At 35.2% G+C, this 19,556-nt stretch overlaps 1 protein-coding gene across 1 annotated transcript in view; it reads left to right on the forward strand.

The window, feature by feature from the left end:
* Positions 1-19,556, forward strand: part of Tpp2 (tripeptidyl peptidase 2) — a 69,877-nt gene that overhangs the window by 16,432 nt on the left and 33,889 nt on the right. Inside the window, exons 3-12 of the mRNA XM_031368971.1 lie at positions 42-160; positions 1,809-1,913; positions 3,804-3,928; positions 5,260-5,423; positions 9,702-9,856; positions 10,646-10,722; positions 13,173-13,300; positions 13,970-14,069; positions 17,634-17,782; positions 19,067-19,182. Of these exons, the coding sequence (XP_031224831.1) occupies positions 42-160; positions 1,809-1,913; positions 3,804-3,928; positions 5,260-5,423; positions 9,702-9,856; positions 10,646-10,722; positions 13,173-13,300; positions 13,970-14,069; positions 17,634-17,782; positions 19,067-19,182 (1,238 nt within the window). The remainder of the gene's footprint in view (positions 1-41; positions 161-1,808; positions 1,914-3,803; positions 3,929-5,259; positions 5,424-9,701; positions 9,857-10,645; positions 10,723-13,172; positions 13,301-13,969; positions 14,070-17,633; positions 17,783-19,066; positions 19,183-19,556) is intronic.

A 19,556-nucleotide genomic window follows, 5' to 3' on the forward strand; every position in this document is an offset into this window, starting at 1 on the left:
TTTGTTCTTGCAGTGGTGTATCATTGGCATTGGAAAATGAGTGAACAATTTGTTGTACCTACAGATTCCTGCAAACTGGACAAACCCTTCAGGAAAATATCATATTGGCATTAAAAATGGTTACGACTTCTACCCAAAGGCTCTCAAGGAAAGGATACAGGTAATGAAAAACTCAGTATCAGCTTGCGAATGTATATACTTAGATTGAATTCTCGCTTGATGAAAAATGATACTTTCATGAAGTCTTAACTCTTTGAGGGAATTGGACTTTGAAAGACTGTTCAAAAGTATGTTTTTTGTTTAAAGTGGTTCTTCTTAGTCTTTGGTACATGGACTGGTTTTTTTTAAGGAAGATTAAAGCAAACCTAAGCTAAAGCCCAAGCTTTTGTCTTTTGAGGCGGGGTGTGGGTGGGTAGATGATGTAAACTGAGCTTTAGATATTTTTTTCAATGTGTTCCTTAAAGTATAGTCCTCTATTTTTGTTTTCTTATTGTCTAGTCTTTTTGCTCTGAGTTTGTCATCATTTAGTATTGTTCTGTTAATCATATCTAATGCTATTGAAGTATGTGTACAAGAATCAAGTCTAGAGCTGGAGAGATTGCTTAGCAGTTTAAAGGTCTTATTGCCTATGCATCAAACCATGCTTAATTTCTCAGGGTGCACATCAGATGACTCATAACCACCTATAACTCCAGTTCCTGGTGATCTTCTGCTGTCTTCTGGCTTCTATGGGCATCACCATGCATATAGTGTACAAAAAAATAACACAGTCATACCTACTTACATGCACATAGATGAGATAAAATGTATAGTTAAAGAATAGCTAAGTATGTTTAGGAGTCTGTTCTAAAGAGTTTCTATAAATTGGAATTTTCTTTGATGATGCAAATTTTTGAAGTTTTAAATATCTGCTCTATTAAGGGAACTACTTTGGGTTATATTTCATAGTGCCATTTCTGACCACTGTGACATTAATCACTGATGTGTGGTCAGTACTTCACCAATGAAACAAAGTGTCATTCTTGACAGTAATCCTGATGTGTTGCTATTGTTATCTACTCACAGTATATTCTTACTTTGATATCCATGAACCAGGACTTATTTTAATGCACATAGTTGATTGAATATGAACACACAGACATGATGGTGTTTTCAATTTGGTGTATTATACTTAGTCAGTTTTGGTAAAGTTAATATCAACATGTGAATATAGATCATAGTTGAAGTAGAATCTTCATAGATAGTACAGTTTATTAGTTTAATTATAGGATTCTTTTATCTAGCAGATTTTTGTTAGGAGATACTATGTGAGGAAGAATGGAGATAACGGTTAAGACAATTTCAGAAGCGTGGAGCCCTGTTCAATGAAAGAGGATGAAGCATAATGGGCAGGGGAACTGAGGATATCTACCCTTCCCAGTGACGGTGTAGCCTGTCTTTACTTATCACCTTGTACTTACTTGCCTATCTGCATTTTCCAGTATTGTATGGGCCCAGGATCATTATTTGTCCTTTAAGTGACAGGGAATTCAGTTTGTTTCCTGGTATGATATACTACATTTTGGAGAAGTGTGGGTATAAACTGAGGAATAAAAATATAAAAATATTTTGGTATGACTTAATTAAACTTGTTCTAACCAACTTCATTTATTGATCCAATACTTTTACCTCCACTAGAAATGGTTTTGCAAGCCTTTGTTTAATAACTTTGTAGTATCTGAATTGCTAGCAAGGCATAAACATAACCATGTAGGTTTACCTGATTATTTTGTCTGCCTCATTGTGGTATGAAATTTTTGTCTCTGCAGAAAGAACGGAAGGAAAAAATCTGGGATCCAATTCACAGAGTTGCACTTGCAGAAGCTTGTAGAAAACAAGAAGAATTTGATATTGCCAACAATGGCTCTTCCCAAGTTGGTGCTACTCACTTCTGTTCACATGTTTCACAGAATTAAATTGTATTCTAAAGATTCAGTATCTTGCATTTTCACAGGGTTCATCCGTTGACAATTCTTTTTCCAGTGGGTTAAAGTTACCAGTTCTGACATTATTATTTATACCATATCCATTTACATATGTATTTATTAATGTTTTAAAACATGGTCATGATGTCTTTCCTACCAGCTCACATAGAAATTCCTCTATACCCCTCTTAGCCACCATCTCAGTTGTCCTCCATGAATTAATCATGATTTTGTTTTCTAACAGTATAGAATGGTTTTCCTCTTTGAAGTTTGTAAATTGGAGCCATACAAGCTTTTATGCAGTTTCTTTTGCCAAGAATGTTAGGGTATCTTTTGTGGCCTGGGTGTTACAGTTTACTTTCCCTCTATTTTTATGAATATAGTACAGTTTGTTCATCTTGCACAGAGGTGCAGGTTTGGTTTTTTTTTTTTGACTGTTATGAATAATGTTATTTTAGGAGATTACTCAGCAGTTAAGAACACTTGATGCTCTTGAGGATGGCCCAAAAATTAGTCTGTAACTCTAGTTCCAGGAGACGCAATGCATTCTGGCCTCTACAAGCATCCGGCCTGCAGGTGGTGCACACACATACATACATATAACACACTGTGTACATAAAATCAAAACATATCTTTCACATAAGAAAAATACCATTTTAAATATTGTTGGCTGTAGCTTTTCATAGACAATAATGATTATGCCAGCTTATATTCTGACCATTAGGCTTTAAATGTACCTGCTAATATTTTTCAAGATTTTGTTTATTTTTATTTTATATGTAAGAGTGCAGCCTACACCATGTATTCATGGTGTCCTCAGAAGCCTGAAGAGGGTAGTGTGTCCCCTGGAAATTAAATTAGTTATGAGTTATAATTTGGATGCTGGGAAGTAAACCTAGATCTACTTTACACCCCCCCACACACACATTAATTTTTTAAGTAGTTTATAGATGAAAATAATGTCCTTTTAGATGTTTTTGGTTTTATGCTTTGTCTTTAAAAAGAAAAACCAAGGTATGTTTATCCATCAACAGTATTACAATTTAGAACTACAACACTGAAGAAGTAACCAAGCTTCTCAGTGTTTTCAACTTTCTGGAAGTTTCCTCTGAGATTTGAGAACAATAAATCCGTGTTCCCAGTTTATCCTCATATAGTTCTCATATAGTTCTCATATAGTTCTCAAACTATATTTTAAACAATTCTAGCAGTTGTCATACTATAATTTGAATAGCTGTAATTGTTATTTGAAGAATAAAATGACCCTATGTTTAGTTTGACCTAACAAAGAACTAGACCCTATGGAAATAGCCATTGAAAACGTAATTTAAAATTGAGGTCTTTTAGTAGGATAACAGCTGCTCATGGTATCAAAGGTAGACAGTGCTGATTTAGGGGCTTACCTTGCATTGTTAATCCTTGAGAATGAATTCAAAGGACTTCCGTGAAATATACTATATATGTGAGCTCATTAATAGTAAACAGTTTGTGTTTATTGTGACAATAATGTGCTAATTGCAGCAACTTTGGACAATCCATGCATGTAAATAAGTAACAAACAAAAAGTTTTTGAATTGTTCTTTTATTATGAATATACCCTTTTCTTAATCAAAAGTGGAATTATGGACTGAGGGCATAACTTAGTGATGGAGCACGTTCCTTATATATCCACACTCTAGATTCAGTCTCTAAGCACTACAGAAACATTTTGTTTCCTAATTTTTCCAAAGTGAAGTGATTTTTTTTTTCTACTTGGTTAACACTGTCTCTGTCATATGTTGCTACAACTTTCAGGTATGCAAAATTTTATCTAATATTAATCTGTTTTCTGACTAATAGGCCAATAAACTAATCAAGGAAGAGTTGCAAAGTCAAGTGGAATTACTTAATTCTTTTGAGAAAAAGTATAGTGATCCAGGCCCTGTATATGACTGCTTGGTGTGGCATGATGGTGAGACGTGGAGGTAACCTCAAGTATTCTGTAGATCTTCTTTATTAAAAATGTTTTTAGTTACCCTGAAGAACTTTAAGCCCTCAGAGCTGTACAGAGTTCTGGTTTATATAGTGTATCACTTAGCAAAACTATGTGAAAGTCAAATCAGCTTTTGTTAGTTGTGGACAAACCTTTTGAATTTAGTATTTTTCTTTCCTTTTTTGGTTTTTTGAGAGAGGTTTTCTCTGTGTAGCCCTGGCTGTCCTGGAACTTACTCTGTAGACCAGGCTGGCCTCAAACTCAGAAATCTACCTGCCTCTGCCTCCCAAGTGCTGGGATTAAAGGCATGCACTATCACTGGCTGAGTATTTTTCACAGTAAATATTATACTTATCTATTTTTTAAAAACTTACTTCATTAGCCATATTTGGCAGATTGATCACTGATAAATATACAAATGCTCCTTGTTAAAGCTACACAATTTGGCGAGTAACCACAAATATTGCAGGACATTTGCTAAAAACATGTTGAAGGTGCAAAAAAGAAAATTTGGGCTTAAATGTTTAAGTAGATAGAATAGCTAAGTTAACTTGGCAAAATAACCCAGTAATTAAATATTTAGTTCTGGGTTAGGCCAAATGATTCATGCGTGCAACCTTACTACTTGGTAGGCTAGGCAGGAGGATTACCACAAATTGCTTACTGGGGTTTTCTAGCAAAACTGTCAGTAATCACCCAAACATGCGCATACAAAAAAAATTGTTGATCTTTACATATCATGCATTTCATCTGTGACTTTTAGATTCACTTAAACAGTCTGATAATGTGTTTAAAATATATATCTTAATTTTTAACAGTAATAAAAAGGGTAAAGAGTAGGTAGGAAGAAAACCATAAAATTACGCGAAAATTTTATTTTGTTTAAAAAGATGTGTTTTCCTAAAGGTCTGTGTGACTTAAGTTTAAAGTTTATAGTCTCGTGGTGTCAGAAAGCTCCAAAGGCTGCTGGGTTCACAATTGCAGCACTAAGAATGCTACAGGAAGTCAGACCTTCATGTGCGAACCAGCCTAAAATTAGTCTACACTCCAACCCAAGTTTTAGTATAAAGTTTTTACCTGCCCAGATGATTTTCCTATACCATCTCTGACCGTCCGTGTGGTTTTGTGTGGTTTTAGTATTGACTTCTGGGAAACTTCTGATCTAAGCCTAAATATTTACTCTGTGAAGCAAAGGAATCTAGTCATTGGATTTGAGTGGTAGGAGAAGTAAGCAATGAGAAGATGACTGAGAAATTGTATTGTGTGAGTTTTAGAAAGAGGAGTGGAAGGATAAACTTTAATGCCTGTTTCTCCTCCCAACAGAGCCTGTATTGATTCGAATGAAAATGGGGACTTGAGTAAATCTGCTGTATTGAGAAACTACAAAGAGGCCCAAGAATACAGTTCTTTTGGCACAGCTGAGATGCTGAATTACTCTGTTAATATTTATGATGATGGAAACCTGCTCTCTATTGTGACCAGTGGAGGTATCTGTCTCAAATTTACTAGTGAGAGATAGTCAAGCAGTGGCTGAAGGATAAAGTCCTGCAGCACAGATTAAGGCTCTATGCTGAAACTGTAGAAACAAGTGGAAACCATGCTGCTTTTAGGATTGGGCAGGTGAGGAGAAAGGAGAATGAAGTAAGTTAGGACTTTTAAGAAGAAAGATCAGAGAGATGGGAGTTCCAGAGAAGATAATGAGGACAGGATGTGATTCAAATACGATAAACATATTCAAATTTTGATTTTTATTACCCCATTCTTTAGACCATATAGGGGTATTTGTATTACATCACAAGTGATAAAATAGCTTCTATTTCCACATGATTTATCCTTTTTACAATTACATAAATAGAATAAACTCAGTTTTTTTTTAATTTTAAGTTTTATTGCATTATAGTGAGAAAAGTTACATGATTTCAATTTATCTGAATTTGTTTACATTCAAAAACATATTTTAAGTAAATAGAATTAAATCACATTCTTGGTTTCCATTTGTACCCCAACTCCTCCCAGAGACCCCCCTTCAATACCTACAATATCTTTTTTCTCATATTCTTTAAAATTTATAAAATATTATAACAATAAAAATGAGTGTTATAAAAGTTGGTTGATATGAAACAACAATCCATTTAACTGCCCTATAGATGCTTGTCTACAGCAATACTGAAAATATACACATTTTTCTCAATATAAATTTTACATAACTCCAAATGCATTAACTGTACATTTCAAAATAATACATCACTACTAATATTTACTTAAGTGAACATAAATATGTAAAGTGTTTTTGTTTGTTTGTTTGTTTGCTTTTTATTTAGTAGAGCTTAAAATCTTGGCTCTTACTGTGGTAACTTGATACCAGAGTTACAAATGTCAAGCAAAGCATTCAGTCTCACTCTTTGTTCTCTTTGAAACCCCCTCCCAATTTAATTGTCTACATTTCTTTTGGGTATATAAATACTTTTAAAATATGCAAGCTGTTCTGAAAACCATAGAATAGTGTAAAAACATGAAATAAACAATACTACTAATAGAGAGGCTGAGATAGGAGAAGCAAGATTTCAAGACCATTATGTTTTACACAGCCAGACACTGTCACGAACAAACAAATTGAAAGTGTATATGGATTGTATAATTTTGGACCTATTTCTCCAATTACCAAATTAGAGACACCATTGGATGACAGTCAATTTCAATTAGGATATGTTGGTAATATTAATTTTCACATTAAGATATTAAGAAAAAATAATTGTTACTTGTTATTTTTGTTGTAAGAGGTGGAATTAGGTTTGTGTGGATTTGTTGAAAGATTACTTTCTTGCTTCTTCTAGGGTGTAGTTTTGCTCCTTATGTTGATATTTTCCATCTATTATCCTTTGTAGTGCTAGATTTGTGGAAAGGTACTGTATAAATTTGGTTTTGGCATGTGTCGGCCGCCTTTCCGTCCTGTGGAAATAAGGAGGCAAACACGAGCTCTTCTCCATGCAATTTCATCAGGAACCTTCATTTTTACTTCTTCTCTAGCTAGCTTCTTTTATATTCTTCTATATCTTCTTCTTACATCTTACTACTTACATCTTTCTACTTTCTTCTTACTTACTCCTATTTCCTACTTACTCCTATTCCCTACATCTTACTGCATACATCTTACTTCTATTCTTATTCTTACATCTTACTTCTATCTTTACATCTTACTTACTCCTATTCTTACATACATCTTACTTCTATATCTACATACTTATTCCTATCTATACATACTTACTCACTATTCTATATTCTTACTTACTATCTATATACTTACTCCTATTTATTACATCTTACTCTCCTTCCAGCCCCCAGCCTTTGTGGGTTAAATACTTTCCCTGGTACCAATCAGCATCAGCTACATGGCAAAGCATAATAGGCTATGAGAAATCATGCCAGCTTGCATCACAAACTGGAGGCACACAGCTTTTCCAGCTATGGCTTGTTTATCTCAATGCTCTCTGCTCTGGCCGGAGACCAGGTGTATATATATCATATACATATATATATATGTGTATATATATATATAGTGGCAGCTGCGGCTCCCCATAGTCATGGAATATCTTGGTTTCTCTATCTATGGTAATTGAGAGTTTTGCTGGGCATAGTAGCCTCGGCTGGCTACTATGTGTGTTCTTGTAGGGTCTATATGACATCTGCCCAGGATCTTCTAGCTTTCCTAGTCTCTGGTGTAATTCTGATAGGCCTGCCTTTATATGTCACTTGACCTTTTTCCCTTACTGCTTTAAAATTCTTTCTTTGTTTAGTGCATTTGGTGTTTTGATTATTATGTGACGGGAGGAATTTCTTTTCTGGTCCAGTCTATTTGGAGTTCTGTAGGCTTCTTGTATGTTCATGGGCATCTCTTTCTTTAGGTTAGGGAAGTTTTCTTCTATAATTTTGTTGAAGATATATTTACTGGCCCATTACCTTGGGAGTCTTCACTCTCTTCTATACCTATTATCCTTAGGTTTAGTCTTCTCATTGTGTCCTGGATTTCCTTGGTATTTTGGTTTGGGAGCTTTTTGCTTTTTGCGTTTTCTTTGACTGTTGTGTCGATGTTTTCTATGGTGTCTTCTGCCCCTGAGATTCTCTCTTCTATCTCTTGTATTCTGTTGGTGATGTTTGCATCTATGACTCCTGATTTCCTTCCTAGGTTTTTGTATCTCCAGGGTTGTCTCTCTTTCTGATTTCTTTATTATTTCTATTTCTATTTTTAGATTCTGGATGGTTTTATTTATTTCCTTCACCTGTTTGATTGTGTTCTCCTGTAGTTCTTTAAGGGATTTTTGTGTTTCCTCTTGAAGGGTTTCTAGCTCTTAACCTGTGTTCTCCTGTATTTCTTTGAGGATGCTTTCTTAAAGTCCTTTATCATCATCATGATAAGTGATTTTATTTCTGAATCTTCCTTTTCCAGTGTGATGGTGTTTCTAGGAATTGCTATGTTGGGAGAATTGAGTTCTGATGATGGCAGGTGACCTTGGTTTGTGTTGCTTATATTCTTACACTTGCCCCATATCATCTGGTTATCTCTAGTGCTACCTGCCCTTGCTAAATCTGACTGGAGCCTGTCCTTCCTGTGATCCTGGTTGTGTCAGAACTCCTCAGAGTCAAGCTGTCTCTGGGATCCTGTGACCCTGTGGTTGGTAGAGCATCTGAGTGTGGAGCTTCCTCTGTGTGTTGTGGGACTGGCTGCTGAGCTTGCGCCCACGGTCTGCTCAGGGAACAGGCTGGCCCATACAAATCAGCAAGAACCTCAGCCACTGGGCTGGCAGAGTTCCTATGTGCATTGTCCCTGTGGTCCCAGTTACTCCCGGTGTTGGGACATGTTTCGTCCTCCTCACCTCTGATCCTAGGCATGTTAGAGGGCCTATGAGTGGAACTTCCTCTGGGTTTTGAGGGACTGGAAGGACTAAATTCAGTTTTTATCTGAGATTAACTTAACATTTCAATGCATATTAGTATTAATTCATACTGAATGTTAACTCTATGGGTTAGTGTATTAAATACCCATTTACTTTCCACGAACCCTAAATTTTTTAGAATTTTGAATACTATAAATAATGCAGTCATGAACATTTTTGTGAAAGTCTTGATAAATGTGTTTACACATCTTTGTTTGGATACTGGTGCAAAGGTGAGACTGTTAAATTCATAAGTATGCTTCTTCAGATTTCTCGAACAAAAGTAGTGTGTTGTATATTCTACACTCTTGTCAATCTTTAACATCATAGTTATGTTGTAAAGTGCATAGAGATTCTTCCTTGTGACAGGAATTGAGTGATGAAGCAAAACATGTTTTCATGCTTTGTATGTATGCCTTGTGTACATCCTGGTTTTGAGATACTTTTTCACATGTTTGGCCCATTTTGCTTGGTGTACAGGGTGTCTCTACTCATTTCTTCTGTTATTGCATTTGGAAGGTTTTTTTTTTATATACTTTGGATAACATGTTACTTGTGAATTTTATATATTAAAAATATTCGCTGCCTTCTATGGCTTACATTTTTTGCCTTACTACAGAGTTGTATCCATGGTTGATGAAAAAATAGACATGTAATTGAAATTTATTTTGTCTGACTTAAACATGAATATATTTGACATAATATTAGATATATAACTGGGTTATATTTTTATAAAATATTTTGTCACAATACACATGTTGAAATAGTTAAAATTTTCACATATGCTGACATTTGTTGTCATCTTATGCACAAACACCCTATTTCTGTCTGTAGGAGCTCATGGAACCCATGTAGCAAGTATAGCTGCAGGGCATTTTCCAGAAGAGCCTGAACGGAATGGAGTCGCTCCTGGTGCTCAAATTCTATCCATTAAGATTGGTGATACAAGGCTAAGCACCATGGAAACAGGCACAGGCCTCATCAGAGCTGTGAGTATCTAGGAGTTCTTGATGTAGATTAATAAATTAGGGCATTAGAAATTTATGTTTATAAAATGCTGCTGGTTTATAAAGAGTATATTTAACAGTATTTTGATGTTCAGAACAGTGTTTTTAGAAGCAAACCAATGCTTTAAGATTAATTTAAAAATTTTTAAAGCTGCTAGGTGGTGGTGGTACTTGCTTTTAATCCTAACACTTGTGAGGCAAAGAGGCGGATCTCTGAGTTGGAAGTTAGTCAGATCTGCACTGAATTTCAGGACAGTCAAGGCTACACAAGGAAACACTGTCTCAAAAAAACAACAGCAAAAGTTAAAAGTTGCCAGGAAAAAGTTTCTTGACTTAATGTCTTTATAGAAAAAAAAGTACTTTATACTCATTATAATAAGTCTCTTAGCAAACTTTTAAAGATAATTTTTAAAAATATACAACTTGATCTAATACTCTAAAAGAAAATTAAAGCCCTTAGTAAATTTAATATTTTGTATATTTCTTTGTCATATAACTTAAGTAACTTTAAATTACTTAAATTTAGAATCATTGTATTGCCTCCACCCATTTTCATCTTTGGTTCTTACATTTTAAAAATAATAGTTTTACTTTTAACTGGCAGTTTACTGAATTTGTTTTCCTGCTACCTTTTGGCTTTAATTACTGTATTCCTAGAAATACTTTATAAATTGGGATATGATTAGTTTACACACTGTAGGATTATAAACTTTCCTGGTTAATCTGTTTCTAAAAATGACTTCCTAAACCCAATTCTTAATCTTTTAATAGATGATAGAAGTTATAAATCATAAGTGTGATCTTGTCAACTACAGTTATGGAGAAGCAACTCATTGGCCAAATTCTGGGTAAGTTTTTTTTTTTTGGCAGTTGTTACATCATAGAACCTACCTAATGAAGATGAAGATGATCAAATGTTTTAAGTAAGTGAACTGAAATTATGATAAAATAATCATGATCTGCAGAAAATTGTATTTTGTAAATCAGACTTTCAGTCCCATGTCATGTCTTTGATGCCAGGTCTCATCACTGCACCTTGCTAGACCATTCTGATCATGGTCACTCCTCCATAATGGTGGTTTTGAGACTGAAAACCTTCCAAACCCTCTGGCATTGTTCATTGGTTCTACATTTTCCTTCCCTTCTAGACAGTTTGGATTTGTTGGACCATCCATCACCAAAATAGCTCATTTACAGAGGTCCTGGAATTTGATTTCTCTGTGGTACTTAACTGACAAATGCCCAAATGTGCTCCTTGTTATTCCCTTTAATCACTTGATCTTACCTACAAACCTTCTGTTGTTACACATACTGGCTCCACTTGTTAAGCTTCTCTGTCTCCTCAGTCTGTGCCACTTTCTGTCCTACATCCCCTTCTTTCTTGTAATTTTGTTGTGTGACAAAGTGTTTCCTAGGGAGATGGCACACATAAGACCAAAATTCAGACACCATCACAGTCCACCTTGGTGAACCAGTAAATTTAATTGGGGTTATTTACAGGAGTATGAGTGAGAGGGTATTTACAGGAGCAGAAATGCTCAAAGATAGCTACATCACCAAACCTACTCTATCTTGGGTGACAATTCACAAAAACTGGGAATTTATAGCACACTCAATAGCCTGCAGGCAGCTCAATAGTTTGGAAAGTGTCCTTTTCAGGTACCTCTGTTGATGTAAATCTCTTCTAGGCATGTTGGCTGGTTTCTGTCTATCCTAAGCAGCTGTTCTGGTCTCAGAGTGTACTTTGTAGTCTAGCTTTTCTGAGCATCTTCGTAGCAGTTTAGCTTCACTCTTCTGAGAGGGACTACCAGCTTTCTTTGCTGGGAGAGGCCTAGTAAATTTAGTCATAGGGCTTTCTAAAGGAAGTCTTTTTGAGTTGTTTACCTTCCTGCTTAAAGAGGAGCTTCTCTTCAGGATGAAACATTTCAACCTCAAAAGAAACTGTTGCATATGTCATCCATATCCTTTCTTCCAAGTACAGTGTTGGCCTTAACTTAGTGATCAATGTGTCTATAACTCACAGCACCAAAATATGTGAAGCTGTATTTAAGGTCCTATCAAAAGAAAAGCTTTAACAACATCGATGCTGTTATTTATTGTTACCAAATGGTTCACTTTTTTGCAGGTAATTGGGTTTCTTGTGAGATATTTTTTTATTGCCCTTGTGATATGTACGCTGCCAGTTTTCACCATTTCTTTCTATAGTGCACTTTTACCTTGTCATCTCATTATCTTTTTCATCTGAGTGATTGTTTCTCTTTTGTCACTTACACTTATTCTTTCTTTTTCCCTCCCTCCCTCCCTCCTTCCCTCCTTCCCTCCCTCCCTCTCTTTGTGTGTGTGTGTCTGTTTCACTTATGTATGGCATCTGTGGAGGTCAGAAGAGGGCATTAGATCCCCTGGAGCTGGAGTCACAGGCAGTTGTTAGCCACAATGTTATGTGTGTTGGTAACTGAACTTGGATCTCGTTAGACATCACACATTGGATTTTGCAAAACCATTTGGAGCTGGATGATTTATAATCTCCAATTTCTTCGTTAATCTAACATCATCTCCCTTAACTAATGCCAATAAACTTTCTTGTTAATTGTCAATCTTTAACTGGATTTCTTTGATTTTAAATATCTTAGGTTTTCTTTTAGTCTCTCCCCGTCCCATCCTTCATGTAACTTTGTCACTGAAGATATTATCTAGCTTTTTCAGTCACATAATCCCTAGTCAAAAAACATGCAGGAGTCATTTGATTGTTTTGTTTTCTTTTGTTTGGTTTTCATTTTTCTCTCAATGTTACCACTTTATAGCCCCTGTTAATATTTTAATGCTCTATGGTTTGGGATTTTTTTGTTTGTTTGTCTGTGTGTTTTCCACATTAGGTTTTGGTTGTTTGCTTGCTTGCTTCTTTTGAGACAGAGTCCCACTATTTACCCTTTGCTGGCCTGGACGTCTCTATGTAAACCATATTGAACTCAAATTCATAAAGCTACTTTTCTTACTGCCTCTGGAGGGCTGGAACTAAAGGTGTGCACCATCAACCAGGCTATATCTTACGATATTCTTGCATTTAATCTGATTTTCCACTTCCATGAAACTCAACTCAGTTATACCAGTTGTAATAGCATTGTGTCCTACTAAAAGCCTACCTGTCCATGTATAGTTAGTCACATAACTGAATGTACTTGATACACATCTCCTCATTTAAAGCTACTATCAGTTACACAGCTTGGAATCAATGTTATTTATTTGGTTATAAATTAAATATGGAAGTTGTATTTGCTCAAAGTAGTTCTTTCTTTTTCAGGAGAATTTGTGAAGTAATTAATGAAGCAGTTTGGAAACATAATACAATTTATGTTTCAAGTGCTGGAAATAATGGTCCATGCCTTTCTACAGTGGGTTGTCCAGGAGGAACTACATCTAGTGTGATAGGTTAGTAAGCTTTATAATTTCAGAAATAGGTTTGTTTAAATACAAGCAAAACAAGAGACTAAAGGAGGAAAAGTACAAATTTGATGTTAGCCCATGATACTAGAGAGACCCTGTATCCAAAAATATATAAATTAAACAATAAACCATTGTCTAATCAAATATTATATCCTATCCTGTATATAAAACACTGAAGGCCCAGGTATTTTCAGTCATTTTACATTGTGACAGTAAGTTTTCATCTATAAAGTCAAGTTACATAAACAAACCTTCATAATGTTTTAAGTAAGCTTACAGTTTCTGAGAGCTGTGGGTTGGACATACCTTCATATAGATCTTAAATGTGTTCCTAGGAATGTGTGAGGAACTGTGTTACTTAGAATTTATTGTAATTTAGGGAAAGTGGTTTAATAGAAATATGTGCATACATTTTGGCAGTTCTTTTAATGCACATAATAATCCTGGAAGTTATTTTTTATGTGTACAAAAGCAGGGTGCATAGTATAACATAAACTTCCTTTGTTTCTATATTAAATGGTTTCCCTTATCATTTACAAGAGAGAGAGAGTGCTAATGTACATATTAAGCGTATTGTATTTTACTCAGAAAAAAATTAGGATACATAACATGAATTGTGTTCCCTTTTGTTAATGGCCAAATACATCCTAATAGGTGTTGGAGCTTATGTTTCTCCTGATATGATGGTTGCAGAGTATTCACTGAGAGAGAAACTACCTGCAAATCAATATACATGGTCATCTAGAGGACCAAGGTAAGTACAACTAATTATTAGAAGTAATACATGCATTTGATTAAACTTTGTTCTATTGGGAGGAGGGCTTCTAGATAATTAATATTGATAGCCTTGCTTTGAGCAAATTTGATATTTAAGCTTTGTTGAAACAAATGTGCTTTTATAACATCATATTAACAGACCTATACTCATTTTCTTTTTTTTCTTTTTTCTTTTTTCTTTTTTTAGTATACTATCGAGTTTATTTAGGGTATGGGAGGGGAGTTAAAAGAGAGTAGTAAGGCAGAGAGAAGGAGGGAGTAGAGAAGGAGAGGCCGGCCATAATCACGGCGTGATCACGTGGAGAGCAGTGGGAAGGCAATGAGGGAGAGCGGGGCAAGCAAGAGTAAGAGAGATGAGAGAGTAAGAGCCTATGTTCATTTTGAAGTTTTAAACTACTTTGAGCATTTTATGTTTTAAACTACTTTAAGCATTTTGGGTGAGATCCATAAGCAAGCAAATTCTGATGGACAAGTTTTAGTTCCCTAACATCATCTGCACTATATGTGTCTGATTCTAGTAACTTTTTTTTTGCTTTTTTTTTTGTTGTTGTTTTACTATTCAATATATTTAATGAAGAAGCATCATACTTAACACCATGGACATAGTGTAAATGAAGTACTATACACAAGAGAAAATATTCGAAGGAATTCACATGTGTTTTGATTCCAATTTTGATTATAAGAAAGTCAATATCATAATGACTAAAAACAGATCAATTTCTATCCAGAGTTTAGAGAAAACAAAGTGGAGAAAACAAAGAAAAATATCAGTCATCAACTATAGTTTAAATTGATTTTGATTTCACAAAAACATAAGTAACTATAAAATGTACTGTCTTAGTCAGGGTTTCTATTCCTGCACATCATGACCATGAAGCAAGTTGGGGAGGAAAGGGTTTATTTAGCTTACTTCCACATGGCTGTTGATCACCAGAGGAAGTCAGGACTGGAACTCAAGCAGGTCAGGAAGCAGGAGCTGATGCAGAGGCCATGGAGAGATGTTCCTTGCTGGCTTTATTTCTTCCTTGGCCAAGTTATCATTGAGTAGAGTGTTGTTAAGCTTCCACACGTGTATGTGGGCTTTCTATTGTTTATGTTGTTATTAAAGACCAGCCTTAGTCCATGGTGATCTGATAGGATGCATGGGATTATTTCAATCTTCTTGTATCTTTTAAGGCCTGCTTTGTGACTGATTTATATGGTCAATTTTGGAGAAGGTGCTGAGAAGAAGGTATATTCTTTTGCTTTAAGATGATATGTTTTATAAATACCTGTTAGATCCATTTGGTCCATAACTTCTGTTAGTTTCACTGTGTCTCTGTTTAGTTTCTGTTTCCATGATCTGTCCATTGCTGAGAATAGGGTATTGAAGTCTCCCACTATTAATGTGTGAGGTGCAATGTGTGCTTTGAGCTTTAGTGAAGTTTCTTTTATGAATGTGGGTGCCCTTGTATTTGGAGCATAGATGTTGAGAATTGAGAGTTCATCTTGTTAGACTTTTCCTTTGAACAATATGAAGTGTCCTTCCTGATCTTTTTTGATAAATTTAGGTTGAAAGTTGATTTTTATTCTGTATTAGAATGGCTACTCCAGCTTGTTTCTTGGGACCATTTGCTTGGAAAATTGTTTTCCAGCCTTTTACTCTGAGGTGGTGTCTGTCTTGGTCACTAAGATGTGTTTCCTGTATACAGTAAAATGTTGGATCCTGTTTATGTATCCAGTCTGTTAGCCTATGTCTTTTTATTGAGGAATCGAGTCCAATGATGTTAAGAGATATTAAGGAAAAGCAATTGTTGCTTCTTGGTTTTTTTGTTGTTAGAGGTGGAATTATGTTTATGTGGCTGTCTTCTGTTTGGTTTGTTAAAAGAAGATTATTTTCTTGCTATTTCTAGGGTGTAGTTTCCCTTGTTTTGTTGTAGTTTTCCTTTTATTATCCTTTGAAGGACTGGATTTGTGGAAAGATAGTGTGTGAATTTGTTTTTTGTCATAGAATGTCTTGGTTTCTCCATCTATGGTAATTGAGAGTTTTGCTAGTAGTTACCCTTCTCAAGTTGGAGTTTTCCTTCTAGAAAATGATTCTAGACTGTCAAGTTGACAATTAAAAGTAACCACAGGAAATATTTTTCTACGTTTTAAGTGTTTATTGGTTCTTAATTAAATTCATTTTTAGACTAGCAATTTAAACAATTAAAGGTACTTTATGATTAGCTACTTTACAGGATAATGAGAAATTAGTTAAAAAACCAATAGGAAGTCATTACATTTTTGACTCTTTGCAATTACTTTCTTCTATTTGCTAAATACCTAGTGTTCATTGTAATTGTTGGTTTATACTGCAGATATTGTGAGCAAGAATGTTAAAATTGTCCCTAAGTCTTCACATCTTTTATATAAATTTATAGATGACATTATGAAGAACATAGAGTTATTTTTGATATTATACAAACCCTGTTGTCTCTCAATAAGTGAATGATTTCAAATAGGTTCTGAAAGCACTGCCACCAATCCATTTGTGCATACGTGGAGTGCATTCCACTTAGGGATATCAAATCACCCTACTGTTCTTAGCTAGGAGTTGTTTTTTTTTTTAAAAAAAAAAAAAACAAAAAAAACAAAAGCAAGCATAACTCACTTTGGATAAGAATCATGATAGGAAATCCAACAGTCTCCTTGGGGAAATAGCAAGTTTGTTATATCTTTCCTTGAGACAGAGAATAGAGCTATGCTGTGTGCTGTTATAATCTTACAGCTGGTAAGATACCTGATTAAAGGTGCTCAGTGCCAAGACATATCACTGGAGTTTAATAACCAGGCCCCACATAATGGAGAGAGCCAAATCCTGTAAGTTGTCTTCTGACAGACACAGGTATACCATGATACCAGCTTATGGCCTGCTCCCAACGGCATATCTCTCTATTTCTCTTTCTTTCTTCTCATCTCTCTCTCCCCATCTTTCCCTCCTTTCCTCCCTCTGTGTGAGCTTGCACAAACACATATACACACACCAAGTATGACGATTTTAAAATTCTTTAATGTGCCAGGTGGTGGTAGTGTTGCATGTTTTTAATCTCAGTACACAGGAGGCAGAGACAGTTAGATCTCTGTGAAGTTAAGGCAAATCAGGTATACAGAACGCGTTCCATGAAAGCCAGGGCTACACAGAGAAACCCTCTCTCAAACTTTAAACTTTAAAATTACGTATAAGGCAATGTTATGTTTCTGTTAGACAAAATGAAATTTTTCTGGTATAGGTAAAAAAATACCCTCCTTAAAGGGTTAGAGCATTCAAATAGCTGACTCCTATGCCTTTCTCACATGAACATAGATACCTACGCACAGACACTTCACTTAAAAGGAAAATAATAAGTGTGTTGAGAAATTAGCAATGTTTGGTCATTTTTCTTTCATTATTGCCTCATAATAATATCTTTGTCTTTTCTTTTTTCTTTTATAATAACTGCAATTATGATGTCATTTAGGACTAATTAGGGCCTTTTAAAGATTGTTCATGCCCAACTATCCTCACCTTTTTTCTGTTTAGTGCTGATGGGGCCCTTGGTGTGAGCATCAGTGCACCAGGAGGTGCCATTGCTTCTGTGCCTAACTGGACATTGAGGGGGACTCAGCTAATGAATGGCACATCAATGTCTTCCCCCAATGCCTGTGGTGGCATTGCCCTGGTACTTTCAGGTATGGATATTACATACTACTTTCTTATTTATTGTAGGCTATGCTTTCTGAAGTTCTTATGGTGAGAGTATATAGAGTAGAAATGTATATAGAGTAGAAATAAGATGTAATGTAGACAATGTTTAATGGGATAGTAATCTTTTGAGTATGTATTCAGTCATTCAGGAAATAAAATGTATTGACTACTATTAATGATTATCAAGTCATGTTTTACTTCTGGAGCTAAATCATTGGATAGAACATCAAAAGTGATTTGGTGATACAGAATTTGTTGCAAAAGACAGACTGTAAACAAATTCAGAATGCTTATACTACATTACCAGGTGTTGAATGCTGTGCAGTATTAAATAGGGCGTCACCAGGTCACTTGGGACTTAGACTTCTGCCTCAAAAGTCTTACCTCCCACCTGCCTCTATTTCACTCCTTTTCTGACTCCTGTAACTTTCTCCTCTTCCAAGTCAGTAATCACCTGAGAGTGAGTCAGACCTCCAGGATAAATCCTAGTCTCTACTCGTTTTTACTCCTTTAAATTCACCAAATAGTTCAAGGTCATATGTCTCTCTCTGAATATTCAGCTCTCTTGCCTGCAAATCCTTTCCGCCGTGTTTGAGATTTAAAAACTCATACATTCTGCAAGAATCAGCTCATCTACCAGTTGTTCCTAAGGGGACTTTCATCTTTATTGGATTCTCAAGGATTGATTATAGCTTTCTTAGAAGCAAATCATGGAGTACTTGTCTTTTTTTTTTTTTTTTTTTTTTTTTTTTAAGAAGAATTTGAGGATAAAAATAGTATAGTTTTCATCCATTAACAGTGAATAACATGTTGGCAATAGCCTTCTATGTTTGAACTCTGGCTATACACTATAATCACATGGTACTTAGTCATTGAAGATTCTAATCTGCTGTGAAACATGTCAGGTGTTTTTGATTTCTTTAAGTTCCACTGGTAATTATAAAATATAATTAAGTTGAAAATTGCTGTCACCAACCATAGTGCTGAATCTTTGATATTTTAATGAAAATGTCATTAGAATGCCCCTAAGATACATGTTTGGTACATCCATGTCATATCTACATAGCCTGCTTTGATGTGATTGCGGGTTGGCATGCAATGAACTTTTTTCTTAAAGTATTTGTGTGATGCAATCAGTTTAAATCAACTGTTTAATTTTTTAGAAGAAGACAGCAGAAGAGCATATATGTTAACATCTTGGTGAAGGGGAAGTGTTTCAACTAGTGAGTTCATTAACATTAGTTTCTTAGATGTTTGTTTGTTTTTAGGGCTGAAAGCAAATAATGTTGACTATACTGTTCACTCAGTCAGAAGAGCTCTAGAAAATACTGCAATAAAAGCTGACAATATAGAAGTATTTGCCCAAGGACATGGAATTATTCAGGTACTGTTGTCGTGTACTAAAATAACTAGAAAACATTGAGATAATGTTGTAAATATTGCTCTGTAATGGTGATTCGGCATGTCGAAACTCTAGATATGACCATTATAGAACTATAATCAAAAAGGGCACAAAGGTTCTTTGACGGTAAAAGATTAATTGCATTTGAGTAAAAGAAACATTTAGGCTGTTGAGAGATTAGAAATTCAAAGTGTTAAAAGTAAGCACCAGTTTGATCAGGCATAAGTTACTGAGTGACCTTAGATCATGTGAGAATAACTGTGAGTGCAGACTGAAGTGGAAGATCATCAGAATGGTATTTTCTTTAAAAGTGTAAATTTGCTTTTTCCCTCCCTCCTTCCCTCCCTTCCTTCCTT

This window comes from Mastomys coucha, unplaced genomic scaffold (assembly GCF_008632895.1).
Source record: "Mastomys coucha isolate ucsf_1 unplaced genomic scaffold, UCSF_Mcou_1 pScaffold14, whole genome shotgun sequence".
Lineage (NCBI taxonomy): Eukaryota > Metazoa > Chordata > Mammalia > Rodentia > Muridae > Mastomys > Mastomys coucha.